The sequence below is a fragment of the Zootoca vivipara genome, chromosome 5, assembly GCF_963506605.1.
Source record: "Zootoca vivipara chromosome 5, rZooViv1.1, whole genome shotgun sequence".
NCBI lineage: Eukaryota > Metazoa > Chordata > Lepidosauria > Squamata > Lacertidae > Zootoca > Zootoca vivipara.
Genome location: NC_083280.1, coordinates 82,377,647 through 82,390,404, shown reverse-complemented (window position 1 = coordinate 82,390,404; position 12,758 = coordinate 82,377,647). Strand labels below are relative to the sequence as shown.

General features: G+C 49.6%; 1 protein-coding gene across 2 annotated transcripts; it reads right to left on the bottom strand.

The window, feature by feature from the left end:
- Nucleotides 1–953: 953 nt before the first annotated feature.
- On the bottom strand, nt 954–9,032 carry LOC132592178 (uncharacterized). Of its 2 annotated transcripts, none has more exons than XM_060275012.1 (2): nt 6,296–8,560; nt 954–3,334 (listed from the first exon to the last, which is right to left on the bottom strand). In XM_060275012.1, the coding sequence occupies exons 1-2, from the start codon at nt 7,104–7,106 to the stop codon at nt 2,760–2,762; spliced, it is 1,386 nt and encodes a 461-aa protein (XP_060130995.1). In that variant the 5' UTR covers nt 7,107–8,560; the 3' UTR covers nt 954–2,759. The 2 variants fall into 2 exon arrangements, with proteins under 2 accessions (XP_060130995.1, XP_060130996.1); XM_060275013.1 differs by adding an exon at nt 8,765–9,032 and having other exon boundaries at nt 2,840–6,796.
- Between the last annotated feature and the right edge of the window lie 3,726 nt (nt 9,033–12,758).

Sequence of the window (12,758 nt, the reverse complement as noted above, 5' to 3'; positions counted from 1 at the left end):
AAAAAATTCCTTCAGTAGCACCTTAAAGACCAACTAAGTTTTTATTTTGGTATGAGCTTTCGTGTGCATGCACACTTCTTCAGATACAGCGTAAGTCATACTTCTTCAGATTACAGCGTAAGTCATATTATATGATTAACAAACCAATATTGCTAATATGTTTGCTTTTTCTGGAAAGTCTTCAGATATTCTGCCTATAGTGGAACTTGCTAGACTTGCTAGGACATTCACTTTTGCGAAATTCAGTATTAATCTTTATTCAGTACTAGCTCAGCAGCAAGCACAAGGTCCAGGAGTCAATATTTCAAGGTTCATGAGTAAACTAATCTGCTTTCTCCTCTCCGACATCTAGAGTTACAAGCAGAGGACCTCCCAGCTCAATCCCTGGGTGCCAACCTTCCAGCCCCCCACCTGCTGCTTCCTCTTCCTCCTCTTGTGTCTAGAGCTGCCAAATCATGTCAGGTCCTGGCAGAGCCCATGGCATTGGTAGACCTCCAGATTTGTTGGCCTACAACTCCCACCATCTCTGGCCATAGGCCATGCTGGCTGGTGCTGATGAGAAGTGGAGTCCCCCACTTCTGGGGGACCACTGGTTCTCCAGCAGTGCACCAGAAGGTGGACATCCATGTCAATGTGTTGACATCTCCTTTTTCGTCTAGTGAGCTGGGAAGAGGTGAACTTTGTCTCCGATTAAACTTTGAAGGCAACAGACAAACCAGGCCTATATTAGAATGCTGGTATAAATGCCGGCGAAAAGCCAGTTGCAAAAAGCTCTGTTCTATTTCCACGAGAAAACTAGCACAGCTCCCCACTTAATTGCTGTGTCCCTGATTCAGAGGGAAAGCTAGAAGTCATCTCACAAGCAGAGGTGGATGATTCTGACACTGACCACAATGTTCATACCTAGAGGGAGAATATGCTTCAGTGGCAGAGAGGAGAACAACAGCAAAATTTGTGTGTCGAGGCTTCCCAGAAAATTACCTTAAATAACTCACAACTGACAACAGAATTATGGTTTGGTTTTTGGCAAATAATTTAGGGCCACAACTTTATTAAATACACAATTTAATCCGAGTGTTGGCTTAGGCTTTTGGTTATTCACTCGTCCTTCCTAAAGAAGGACTATCCCCATCTGTCCATCCAGGACAGGACTCAATCAGCTGTCCCCTTAGGACAGGACTCACCTCATCTGCCCCACGTGGCAGGACTCACATCAGCTGTCACCATTGGACAGGACTCACCTCATCTGCCCACGTGGCAGGACTCACATCAGCTGTCACCATTGGACAGGACTCACCTCATCTGCCCACGTGGCAGGACTCACGTCAGCTGTCACCATAGGACAGGACTCACCACTGTCCGCTTGGACAGTTCCTGCTCCGACTTCCGCATGGAAGTCAAGTAAACATACCTGGGAGTGAGGAGGTGGCTGCGCCCAGTCATTCCCTCCTCACCTTCACCAAGAATGTTCCTCAAGGCTCTTGCTCTTAAAATTGGGCCCACCATTCCCGCCAATGGCGGGATGGTAAGGACAAGAGTGTAAGCCCCGAGATTCCTTTAACGGAATACTTCTATATGGAGCAAACGGAGGTGAGGGTAGGCATCCGTGTGCCACCCCCTCTACCAACCGATTAACCAACCAAAAGCCTAACCGCCAACCTAACAAGTTGTGACAATTTGCTAGCGCAGTAGGCGAAAACCAAGAGGCACAGCCAATCAGCCAATTGGAAAAATTCCTACTGACCCCTGAATACAGGCGGCCCCGAAGGCAATAGCAATGTCGTGCTAACCTGCAAGAAAGAAAGGGCGGGTGGGAGGGGTTCAAACGCCAGGCAAAAATGTGACCAGAAAATGGTGGACGCAGCTTTAAGAGGGGCCCCACCAACCAATCAGATCCAAGGAATTTGCATACACACGCCCCCCATTACTCAGCATGAGCTGTGGCCTTACACAAACCAAACCCTAAGCTAAATTTCTTAACAGCCCTACCACAATCCGCTTTATATTATATGATATAAAGCGCTTTGTGTGTCGAGGCTTCCCAGAAAATTACCTTAAATAACTCACAACTGACAACAGAATTATGGTTTGGTTTTTGGCAAATAATTTAGGGCCACAACTTTATTAAATACACAATTTAATCCGAGTGTTGGCTTAGGCTTTTGGTTATTCACTCGTCCTTCCTAAAGAAGGACTATCCCCATCTGTCCATCCAGGACAGGACTCAATCAGCTGTCCCCTTAGGACAGGACTCACCTCATCTGCCCCACGTGGCAGGACTCACATCAGCTGTCACCATTGGACAGGACTCACCTCATCTGCCCACGTGGCAGGACTCACATCAGCTGTCACCATTGGACAGGACTCACCTCATCTGCCCACGTGGCAGGACTCACGTCAGCTGTCACCATAGGACAGGACTCACCACTGTCCGCTTGGACAGTTCCTGCTCCGACTTCCGCATGGAAGTCAAGTAAACATACCTGGGAGTGAGGAGGTGGCTGCGCCCAGTCATTCCCTCCTCACCTTCACCAAGAATGTTCCTCAAGGCTCTTGCTCTTAAAATTGGGCCCACCATTCCCGCCAATGGCGGGATGGTAAGGACAAGAGTGTAAGCCCCGAGATTCCTTTAACGGAATACTTCTATATGGAGCAAACGGAGGTGAGGGTAGGCATCCGTGTGCCACCCCCTCTACCAACCGATTAACCAACCAAAAGCCTAACCGCCAATCAAGCCAGCCCTGGCTTGCCGCCAACACTCAGAGACCTAACCAACTTTTTAAACCCTCAGACACATCACGCAGCCAAATGTCATACCCATCAGGGGATAAGTGAACCCCATCATCCCGATATAAAAGCGGGGCTCTAACATTAATTGCGGGATGACGAATCAAACTCCCCCCGATTTCGTACACCCGTTTGGATGCTGCGCTGTTAACCCTCTTCCTAGCTCTTTCCCCAGCCAGAGGAGGAATATCACCCCGCCATTGCATCCTCTGCAACATTTGGGACCAAAAAACGACGGTATCAGGGAACCAAGTCCTTATCTCCAACAAATCTCGTAGGATAGCCAGGCGAAGAGATAACGGGTCCACAGCGGGGATGTCATTTTCTCCCAGCTGGATCACCAGGGCGGACGGGCACCCGAGCAAGAGGGCTTTGCGCCGCAGCAAAGGGAGAAGCTCCCCCCAGCGCATGCCCCTCTTGCCCATCCAGGTCACTTGGATGTTGGATGGAAGGCCAAGTCGAGGACCCAATGGCGTTTGGCCAGCGCGAAGGCCTGCCCAATGGACTATGGAATGTCCCACCATCCATATGTGCACGTCCGCGAGCCCTGGGAAAACATTGGAAAACAAACGACAAAGTTAGGAGCGCTTCCGAACATAAGATCTATACGCTGCAGATTTCCACCTGCCCAAATCCTTAATAGCATCAACCGAAATACCCCAGTGGGCCGCCGTAGTGGCGGCCCCAATGCGAAAGGAATGAGGAGCGTAATTAGCGGCCACGCAACCGCATGCCGCTATCACCTTCCTCATAACTCTAGTAAATTGCAGCCTAGTCATCGGGTTACCATCCTGATGCACAAACAAGGGGCCCTCCCCAGCTGGCCTTTCCGCCAAGAATTTGGCTACGTCCTTAACCGGGCAGGGGCCCGTCTGCCCCGTAGCAGGCAGTCGCATTACTGCTCCTTTACCAGCCTGGTCGGTCTTGGAACTCCGAATCGTGATTAACAATTCCGTTGGTGACAGACGTATGTCCTGGAGTAGCAAACCCCCTGGCACCCCCTGACGCATCTGACCCCCTACAATTTCACCAATTCTCAAAGCGCCAAAAAAGGCCACTGAGAAGGCGGCCGAAAACAAACGGGCCTCATATTTAGACCAACACACCACCCTAAGCTTCAATCTCATTTTAGTGAGAAGATCAAAAGAAATCGGGTTCCTGGTAGGGGAACGGGGAGGACAAAGCCTACCCCATCCCTCCATGGCCTTACGCACCACAAATTTGGCGCAAGGGTCCCTATTAAAAAAAAACAATTTCGAGAAAAATGAAATGGCCGCAGACTGGAGCTTTATGGTCCTGGCAGCCCTTCCCAGGTGAAACAGGTGTGCCAAATATTGAAGCACCTGGGAAGAAGAGGGGCGGGCCGCTCCCTCCACCGCGAGCGACTGACTGCGAAAAGTTAAAAAGTCAGTCCAAGCTTTTTGATAAGCCCGCAGGGTAGAGGGGGAAACAGAAGCAGCTACTCCCTGCAAGACTAGCAGCTGCCAAGGTTCCAAAGACGATCCGGGAAAATCTCCGGCTGATGTTGTGCGTCTGGAACCAGGGACCTGAAGCGCTCCATCTGAAATCGTGACAAAGCGTCAGCTATATCGTTGGCCACGCCCGGGACAAAACGCGCAGAGAAAATAATGTTAAAACGCAGGCACTGCAGCACGAATGCCCGCAGCAGAGCCGATACCCGAGTTGACTTAGAAGATTGTTTCGCAAGGACAGTCACCACAGCCTGGTTATCTGACCAAAAGCATACGCGGCGGTCCTTGAAGTCGTCAACCCAAATATGGACTGCAACTGCTATAGGAAAGAACTCAAGAAAAGTTAAATCCCGCGTGATTTCAGTGTCCCGCCAAGCAGGGGGCCATCTTTGTGCGCACCACCTGCCATTCCAAAACAAACCAAATCCCAGGGAACCCGCCGCATCGGAGTGCACTTGGAAATCGTTGTGCAGGTTTAAAACATCCTGCCACAAGGATACCCCATTGTATTCCTCCAGGAATACCAGCCACATCCTCATGTCAGCCTTCTCACCCTGCGATAAGCGCTCGAAGGCCGCACAGGCTACGGAGCAGCCCATTGGCATGGCCTTATCAAAATAATAGGCGCCTTCCAACTGAAAGCCCAGCAACCAAAAATCATGCGGATGAATTGGTAATAATCGGAAAGCCGATTCGATATCACATTTTGCCAACAAGGCCCCCGGCCCAAACTTTCTGATCATTTTAATTGCCTGGTCGAGAGAAGCGTATTTGACCGTACAAAGCTCCGGAGGGATCACGTCGTTCACGGACGTGTCCCTAGGGTGAGACAAATTATGAATGAGCCGAAACTCACCCGGAGCCTTCTTGGGGACGATTCCCAAGGGAGAGAGGTGCAGATTGGGAAAAGGCGGAGACGCAAAAGGACCAGCCATGCGCTGGAGGGCTATTTCTTTATTAACCTTCCGCCTTGCGACCTCGTGCATCTCTCTCACCGACTTCTGGTTCCTAGGATTCCTAGCCAGGGGAACCGAAGCTATCGGAATCCGGAACCCGAAGGAGAAACCATCCCGAAGATATGCAGCCGCCTCAATATTGGGATAGGAGGCTAACCAATGTTTAAGGGCCGGTAACTTAATGGGAGAAAAAGCTAACTGAAGCAATTCACTTTGATGTGGAAGCTGCGGGGGGAGCGGGGAGGGCAGGGGCGGAACCCCTTGGCGCCTGCCTGAATCCTCCCCGACCCCCACGAAAGGGCCGCCGGCCCGCATAGCAGTTAACAGCCGGGTGGCTACCGCCACACCGGTCACAAGTGTGCGCATAAATACACCGCGGGCGCTGACACATTCCTTTATTGAAATCCCAGCAGCGCAATTTAGGTGCCGCCTTAAAAGGCTGGGTCTTAGCCCTTTGCTGCTCGGCGGGTTTCCGTGAAACCGACGGAGCCACATACGTGGTCCAAAGGTCCAAGTCTTTCCTGTCAAAGCGGGCGGTGTCAATTTTTGACGCCCGCCTGCGAAATCTTTCATCATAAGCAATTGCGGCCGCTTCCCCTGCCATGTTATATGCTGACCTTACGATGGACTGGTACACGATAAGGTGTAGAGCCCTGCGGGGATATGCCGCTACTACTACCCCGGAAAAAACTTGATAACAATCGAGCCAACGCTCGAAAGTCCGCTCCACCTTTCTCCCCCTGCCTTTCTTCTTAGTACCAACGAGGGCGTTTTCTTGCTCAGGGACCACCTCCTCTGGTGGAGCTAAATCAAAAATGTCTACATATTTACCATCCAATATCCTAGACCTCAATTTAGAGGACAAGTGACTGCCCGGAATAATATCCCTAGTACTGTTGGTGGAAACCGTGGTTTCCGGGACCAACTCTCCGTCGAGACATTCTTGAACAGCTCCATAACGAGCACGATGCGAATTCGCTCGACGAGCCCAGGCCCAACGAGGAAGGCCAGAATCCACTTCCCCGTAAGCCCAGTACAACCCCATAGAGTGATCAGAACCCTCGGAGCTAGAGGACGAACCTGAGGTGGTCGAAGCCGAGGTATCGTCCTTGCGCCTCTTTGCCCGCCTCCTGGAACGACTTTTGTGACGACGTTTTCCGCCACTCGACGCTCTAGCCGGCACTGGGAGGGCTTCCTCGCCGGATGCCGACGAAAGCCCCTCGCGCCGCGAGGCGACGGCAAGAGTCTGGGATGGAGCAACGGGCGAAACAACAACATTAGAGGAGGCCCCCGTCCGCCCCCCCTGCCCTTGCCCACTTACTCTGCCCTTAGCCTGCCTCGCCCTCCTGGTGCGCCGAGGCTGCTTCCCCTCACTTCGTCGTTTGACGGGAGGGGGCGCCGGCACCACCATAGGAGTGGAAGAGGCATTCGGCATCAGAACACCAGAAGGCCCCACGAAGTCGTCATCCGACGAGTCAACTGGCCCAGACGTGGTGGTCTCAGGCAGTCCCAGAATGGTCGCCATGGGGGACAGAGGCTGCGACGCCGCCACCGTAGCTTGCCCGGGGTCCAGGGATACACCTGCAGAGGTAGAGGGGGCAGAAAGAGGGTCTGGGCCTTGCCGGTCTGGAGGCATGGCCGTAGTCGCCGCCTCCCGCCCTGCTTCCAGAGGTAAACCAGCAGAGGTCGAGGCGGCAGGATGAGAGGCCGGGTTCTGTAATAAGGCATCAAGCCCAGATCCAAGCTGGGCCAGGGCCTGTGGGTCACCAGCAATGCTAGCGATGAATGCTTCCACGCGACCCGCTGCCTGCGAGGCTGGCGAACGCAGCTTCTGCGAAGCGCCCTTAATGACCCTCTTAGATTTCCCTGAAGTGGATGGGTGGGCCGCCATCCTGAACTATTAACTACTTGGAATAACAAGCAAACACACGTGGAATCACACAGGGGTGCGTATTACCACTTTAACCACTAGGCGGCGTCACCCCACCCCTCAAATATTGGAGCCTTCCCAACCAATCTGCAAAACTAACTGCAAAATATTTGGGGACACCCAGGCCTCTGAAAGGCCCCAGGGAAATCAGTTAGACTTGTATTGCAGGCTGGTGTAGGCCGGACCCCGGCACACGCCCCGGCCCCCCCCCCTAAAAGGGGGGAGAGGGAAAATGCGCAGGCCAAAGCCAAACTCCCACCCACGCAACCAAATAGAATCCTTACCCAGAATACGTGAAAACTAAATTAACGTGAATTAAAATTAAATTGAATTAAACAATGGACATCAATTAAGCCAATTAAACAATGCAAGAAACCCAAAACGCAGGCCAAGCAATGTATTCCCTATCTATTGGGAAGGAACAGTATCAAAACTAACAAGGTGCGATAACCCCCTTGAGGCCAGCCGATGGCATAGAGAACCTAAAGTAGGCTGCAGTACTCAGGCCTCCAATTAAAGGCAAGGAGTAAAAGTTTTTTCCTTTCACTTAACCAAAGCAAGCCCACGCAGGTCAAAGCCAATTATAATCCAATTGAATCAATTAAGATTCCTAAATAAAAGGATATAAATTAAATCAAGTAATTAAAGGAAACCAATAAGTTAAAATGACCCAATAAGCTAGTCAGGCAACACAATAAAGTCAAAGCCTGTTCAAGGGACTTCAATATAGGCTGAGGGAAAAGGCAATTAAATTTGTAGGTGTAGTAACAACTCGTGGCCAGTAGATGGCGCCAAACGCCCAGAAACTGGCTGCAAGCACTCAAGCCTCGAAATAAACTGCAGCCAGGAAAAAATTTTTCCTCAGCTAAAACAGATGCAAACAGAAAACAAACGCTATACAGGACACAAAAACTAGAGGCCCCCCAGGTGAATCAAGTGAGGGGACCCCCTCCCAAGGTCCTAAAGACCCAGCAACCCCCCTCAAACCGCTCCCCCCAATGCACAAGCAGCAGCTCTCTGCTTAATAGCAAAGGGGGTTGCAAGCATTAAAATGGCGGACGCAACGTGCAAACCAGGCACAATAACGGCCTGGCGCCCTCCCAATGATGCACCCCCACCCCGCAGGCACCCCAGGGGGGGCGGCAAACGCCACAGCCCCCAATAAGCCAAATTAGAGGCCCCCAGCAGAGCGCAAGCAGCCTCAATGCTCCTCAGCCGGCAACAGCCCTATTAACCACCCACGTGGCTCCAGCCCAGCCCAGCCCAGCCCCAGCAGGAAAACGGCCAGGCAAGGAGCCAGGAGCCAAGGCTCCCTCAGGGTACCAAGGCCCCCTTGCCCACCAAGAGCCACAGCAGGCTAGCCAAGGCAAGCGGGGGGGGGGGAATTTAAAGAATTTAAAGGAATCTAAAGGGGGGTGCACCCTTTAAATAAAGTGGGATGCCTGTGCGGGGGGGGGGACTCCCAACGCCCCCAGCCGAGGCCGAGCCGTAGGGGAAGGGAGTGGGGAGGGAGGGGAGGGGGAGAATCAAAACGGAGCTAAATAAGGCAGTAAATGAAAGCTAAAAATCAAAAGCAAGCAATAAGCTGAATAAATCAGCAAATTAACTAAGCCAGATACAACCAGACTCCAGGAATCCAGGAACGCTCTCTTGCCAGACAGGAACCGATAGAAACACACAGTTCAAACGCCAGGCAAAAATGTGACCAGAAAATGGTGGACGCAGCTTTAAGAGGGGCCCCACCAACCAATCAGATCCAAGGAATTTGCATACACACGCCCCCCATTACTCAGCATGAGCTGTGGCCTTACACAAACCAAACCCTAAGCTAAATTTCTTAACAGCCCTACCACAATCCGCTTTATATTATATGATATAAAGCGCTTTATCTCTGTCACTCGCAATTAGAGAAGCTTGACTGAAAATCCTTGGACTGCGATGCTGCTTTATGTCCGGTCATCACACGTCATTTAACACATTATGTCCCAACTTTCCAACCTGAAAAGAAAATTTCAGGTACAATCCTGCTGGAGCTTTGTAGGCTCAATGTTTTCAAGTGGAAAGTTCAGCAAATACATATATTTCATGCAATGAAAACAATGGGACTGGAAATTGCTTCCCTTTAGCTAGATTGTGCCCAATTTTTAAATAAAAAAGTTAATCTTTAATATTGAGGACAATCAACATGTTTCATGGACCAATGTGTTTTGCTGCCAAACTGAACTTATTCTGAATGACCAAGCTCTATAATAGAATTGAGGCCATCAAGCAAGAAGGGATGTACAGTTACAGAACACACACCATGAATTATAATCTAAGTATCATCACCATGCGATAATGAATTCAAAAACATCAAAATTTGCAACCCTTCCCCAAGCAGCCCAGCAAGAGCTGATCATGTGCAGTGGTCAACAAGAGCTATGAAACATTTAGTATGAGGCTGTATAGACACTATGCATTTAAAGCATGGACCTCAAGAATCCTAGGATCAGTAGTTTGTGAAGTGTGCTGATAGCGCTGCAATGAATAAACTACAATTCCCAGGATTCTTTGGGCCTCACATAACCAACATACTTACTTCTAATTAATGCATGAATGGGTTAAGACCATAGAGTAAGCTGTCCTGCCAGGCTTAGCTAAGTCACACACCCTCACTGTGGGAGGAAGGGTTACTATATTATTTATTCTCCCACTTTTCCATCATGTGAACCAACCAGTGTTGGTAGCTCCAAGCCAAGACCACATGGTTTTAGCAAGCCATCTTTGTGTTTCTATGTAAAGAATTTAGAAACTCTTACTATTCTTGAAACTAAGTTATACTGCCTGTTTTTTTTTACTACAGTACTGTATGGAAAAGCACGCTAATCTGACCTTTGAAGAGTTCTTCTCTTTCCACGCTAAGGGAAGTGGAAAACTTTGGAAGAAACTTAGAAGAGGATATTTTAAAGCTGTAACAGTCTATATTTCCATGCTTTATTTTGCTGCATGTTTTGTGATTTTAAATCTCTTCTGGGTCTCTCTCTCTCACCAAGAATGTACTTGCTCCAAACATGGATTCCAGGGAATTCTCCTTTTATTCTGTAACCAAAATTACTAAAAACCAACAAAATGGCCCCACAAGGAAGAAGAAGAGTTTGGATTTGATATCCCACTTTATGACTACCCTAAGGAGTCTCAAAGCAGCTAAGAATCTCCTTTCCCTTCCTCCCCCATAGCAAACACTCTGTGAGGTGAGTGAGGCTGAGAGACTTCAGAGAAGTGTAACTAGCCCAAGGTCACCCAGCAGCCCAAGGTCACCCAGGAGCGGGGAAGCGAACCCCGTTCACCAGATTACGAGTCTACCGCTCTTAACCACTACACCACTATTGCTCTATAACTTCCAGAATCGACGGGAAGTCAAGGGGGTTACAGGGAACCTGCCCACCCTGTGGGATGCCCTCCCATCAGATGTCAATGAAATAAACAACTATCTGACTTTTAGAAGACACCTGAAGGCAACCCTGTATTGGAAATTTTAAATGCCTAATGTTTTACAATTTTTAATGTGCTGTAAGCCACCCACAGACGGGGTATAAATAAAATAATAATATCAATAATAACAATAACAATAATAATTGTTATTATTTGAACTCAGCTCCATGCATTTTCTCTTGCGAGTGAAAAGGGCGCATCTCCCTACTTCTGCACACCCCGTTTTTGCTTTTAAAAAGCTTCCTGTCCCTTCCCCCATCTGATTGCCTGCTATTGTATCTAATCCAGCTCTCAATCCTGCCATTTTTAAATGGTTTTAAGGTGCTCCTGACATCTTTATGTTCGGGTTTTAGTGAGTTCCCATCTGTATGATTCTTGGCTCGCATCGCGGGGTCAAGTCCCAGGCGCCTGCCATATTTCATGGGCTTTGCAGGTGCTGCCATGCTGGTGGAAACTAGAAACGCCAGCCTTCCCTGGGAAAACCTTTTGAAACAAGCCTCGAATGTTTTCATTCTTTCCCACCTGCCAAGATGTTTCCGTTCGGGTTGCAGCCAGAAAAACCATTACAGATGAAGATTAGATTAAAAGAAATAGATTTAGAGGCTAACAGGATGTCTTCCTTGGAGAGATCTCGATATTATAGTTTATATAAAGATTTATGCCTAGTATTTATGTGTGTGTGTGTGTTTTGCCCATATGGATAGTAAACACTGAAACAGGATGCAGTTTGCGGGAAGGGGAGACAAAAGGGTATCAGTGAGGGTGGAGAACATCTGGTTTGAGGTGTGTGTGTGTCGAGTGGGAATGGGAAGGAGCAGGCACAGAGCTCGAGGGCGCAACCACTTCATTTCTCGCATAGACTTTTTTCAAGTGCGTCAAATGTCTGTATGTAAAAGCTGTCTCTGCAGACACCGAGAACCATCTGTGGCAAGTTCTCGACCCCACCCCCCTTTGGTAGAATAATGACACATGACACAATTATTTAAGGTTAATGGGCTGGAAAAAGGCCACAAGATCTCCCGGCTGCGCCCTGCGCATGCCACACACCCCGGTCAACCTGATTGGCTGGCTAGGCGAGTGACACAGCCGGTAATCCCCCAATCACACAGGGCTGGCCTCCCACCCACTGCGCACATGAGGAGGTCATGAAAGCCCACACCACCACCTCCTCCTGAAGGCGGAAGTGGCTTTGTTAGATTTCTAGGCTTGTCTACAGATCCGTGAATGAAATGAAGCTGTACTTCTACAGTTCCCATTAGAGATGATGAATAGTTCTCTTTCTTTTCGTTTGAGTGGGTGTTGTGGGGAAGCTTGACTGATTATTATGGACTGTTTCCATGCATGCGCTGAGCCATCCCAGCTAAGGAAGGTACACATTTGATAGCAAAGTCTTTATTGAAAAAAAGAAGCACTTGCAGCAACTCCTGTGTTACTCTGCATGCCCCTCAAGTGTCCCTATTTTCCAGGGATTTCCCTGATGTAGAGAAGCTGTCGCAGTTTCTGATTTGATCCCGGAATGCCCCACTATTTCTTAGGGTGTCCCTATTTTCATTGAAGAAATGCTGGAGGGTATGGAGTTACCCGACCCGCAAGCCATCTGAAGGCAATCCTGTACAGAGAAGGTAAAGGTAAAGGGACCCCTGAACATTAAGCCCAGTCATGGACGACTCTGGGGTTGCGGCGCTCATCTCGCTTTACTGGCCGAGGGAGCCAGCGTACAGCTTCAGGGTCATGTGGCCAGCATGACTAAGCCGCTTCTGGCGAACCAGAGCAGCGCACGGAAATGCCATTTACCTTCTCGCCGGAGTGGTACCTATTTATCTACTTGCACTGGCATGCTTTCGAACTGCTAGGTTGGCAGGAGCAGGGACTGAGCAATGGGAGCTCACCTCGTTGCGGTGATTTGAACCGCCGACCTTCTGATCGGCAAGCCCTAGGCTCTGTGGTTTAACCCACAGTGCCACCCGCATACCACAGGGAAGGGGTGTGTGTGTGTCTGTGTGTTTTTATATGTGTTGAAAGCTGCCCAGTGTTCTAAGGCAAGCCAGTACGACGTGTGGGGTATGAATAGTAAAATTATCATCATGGAATGGGACGTTCCTATTTTCATCGGATAAATGTTGGAGGGTATGCAATTTTAGG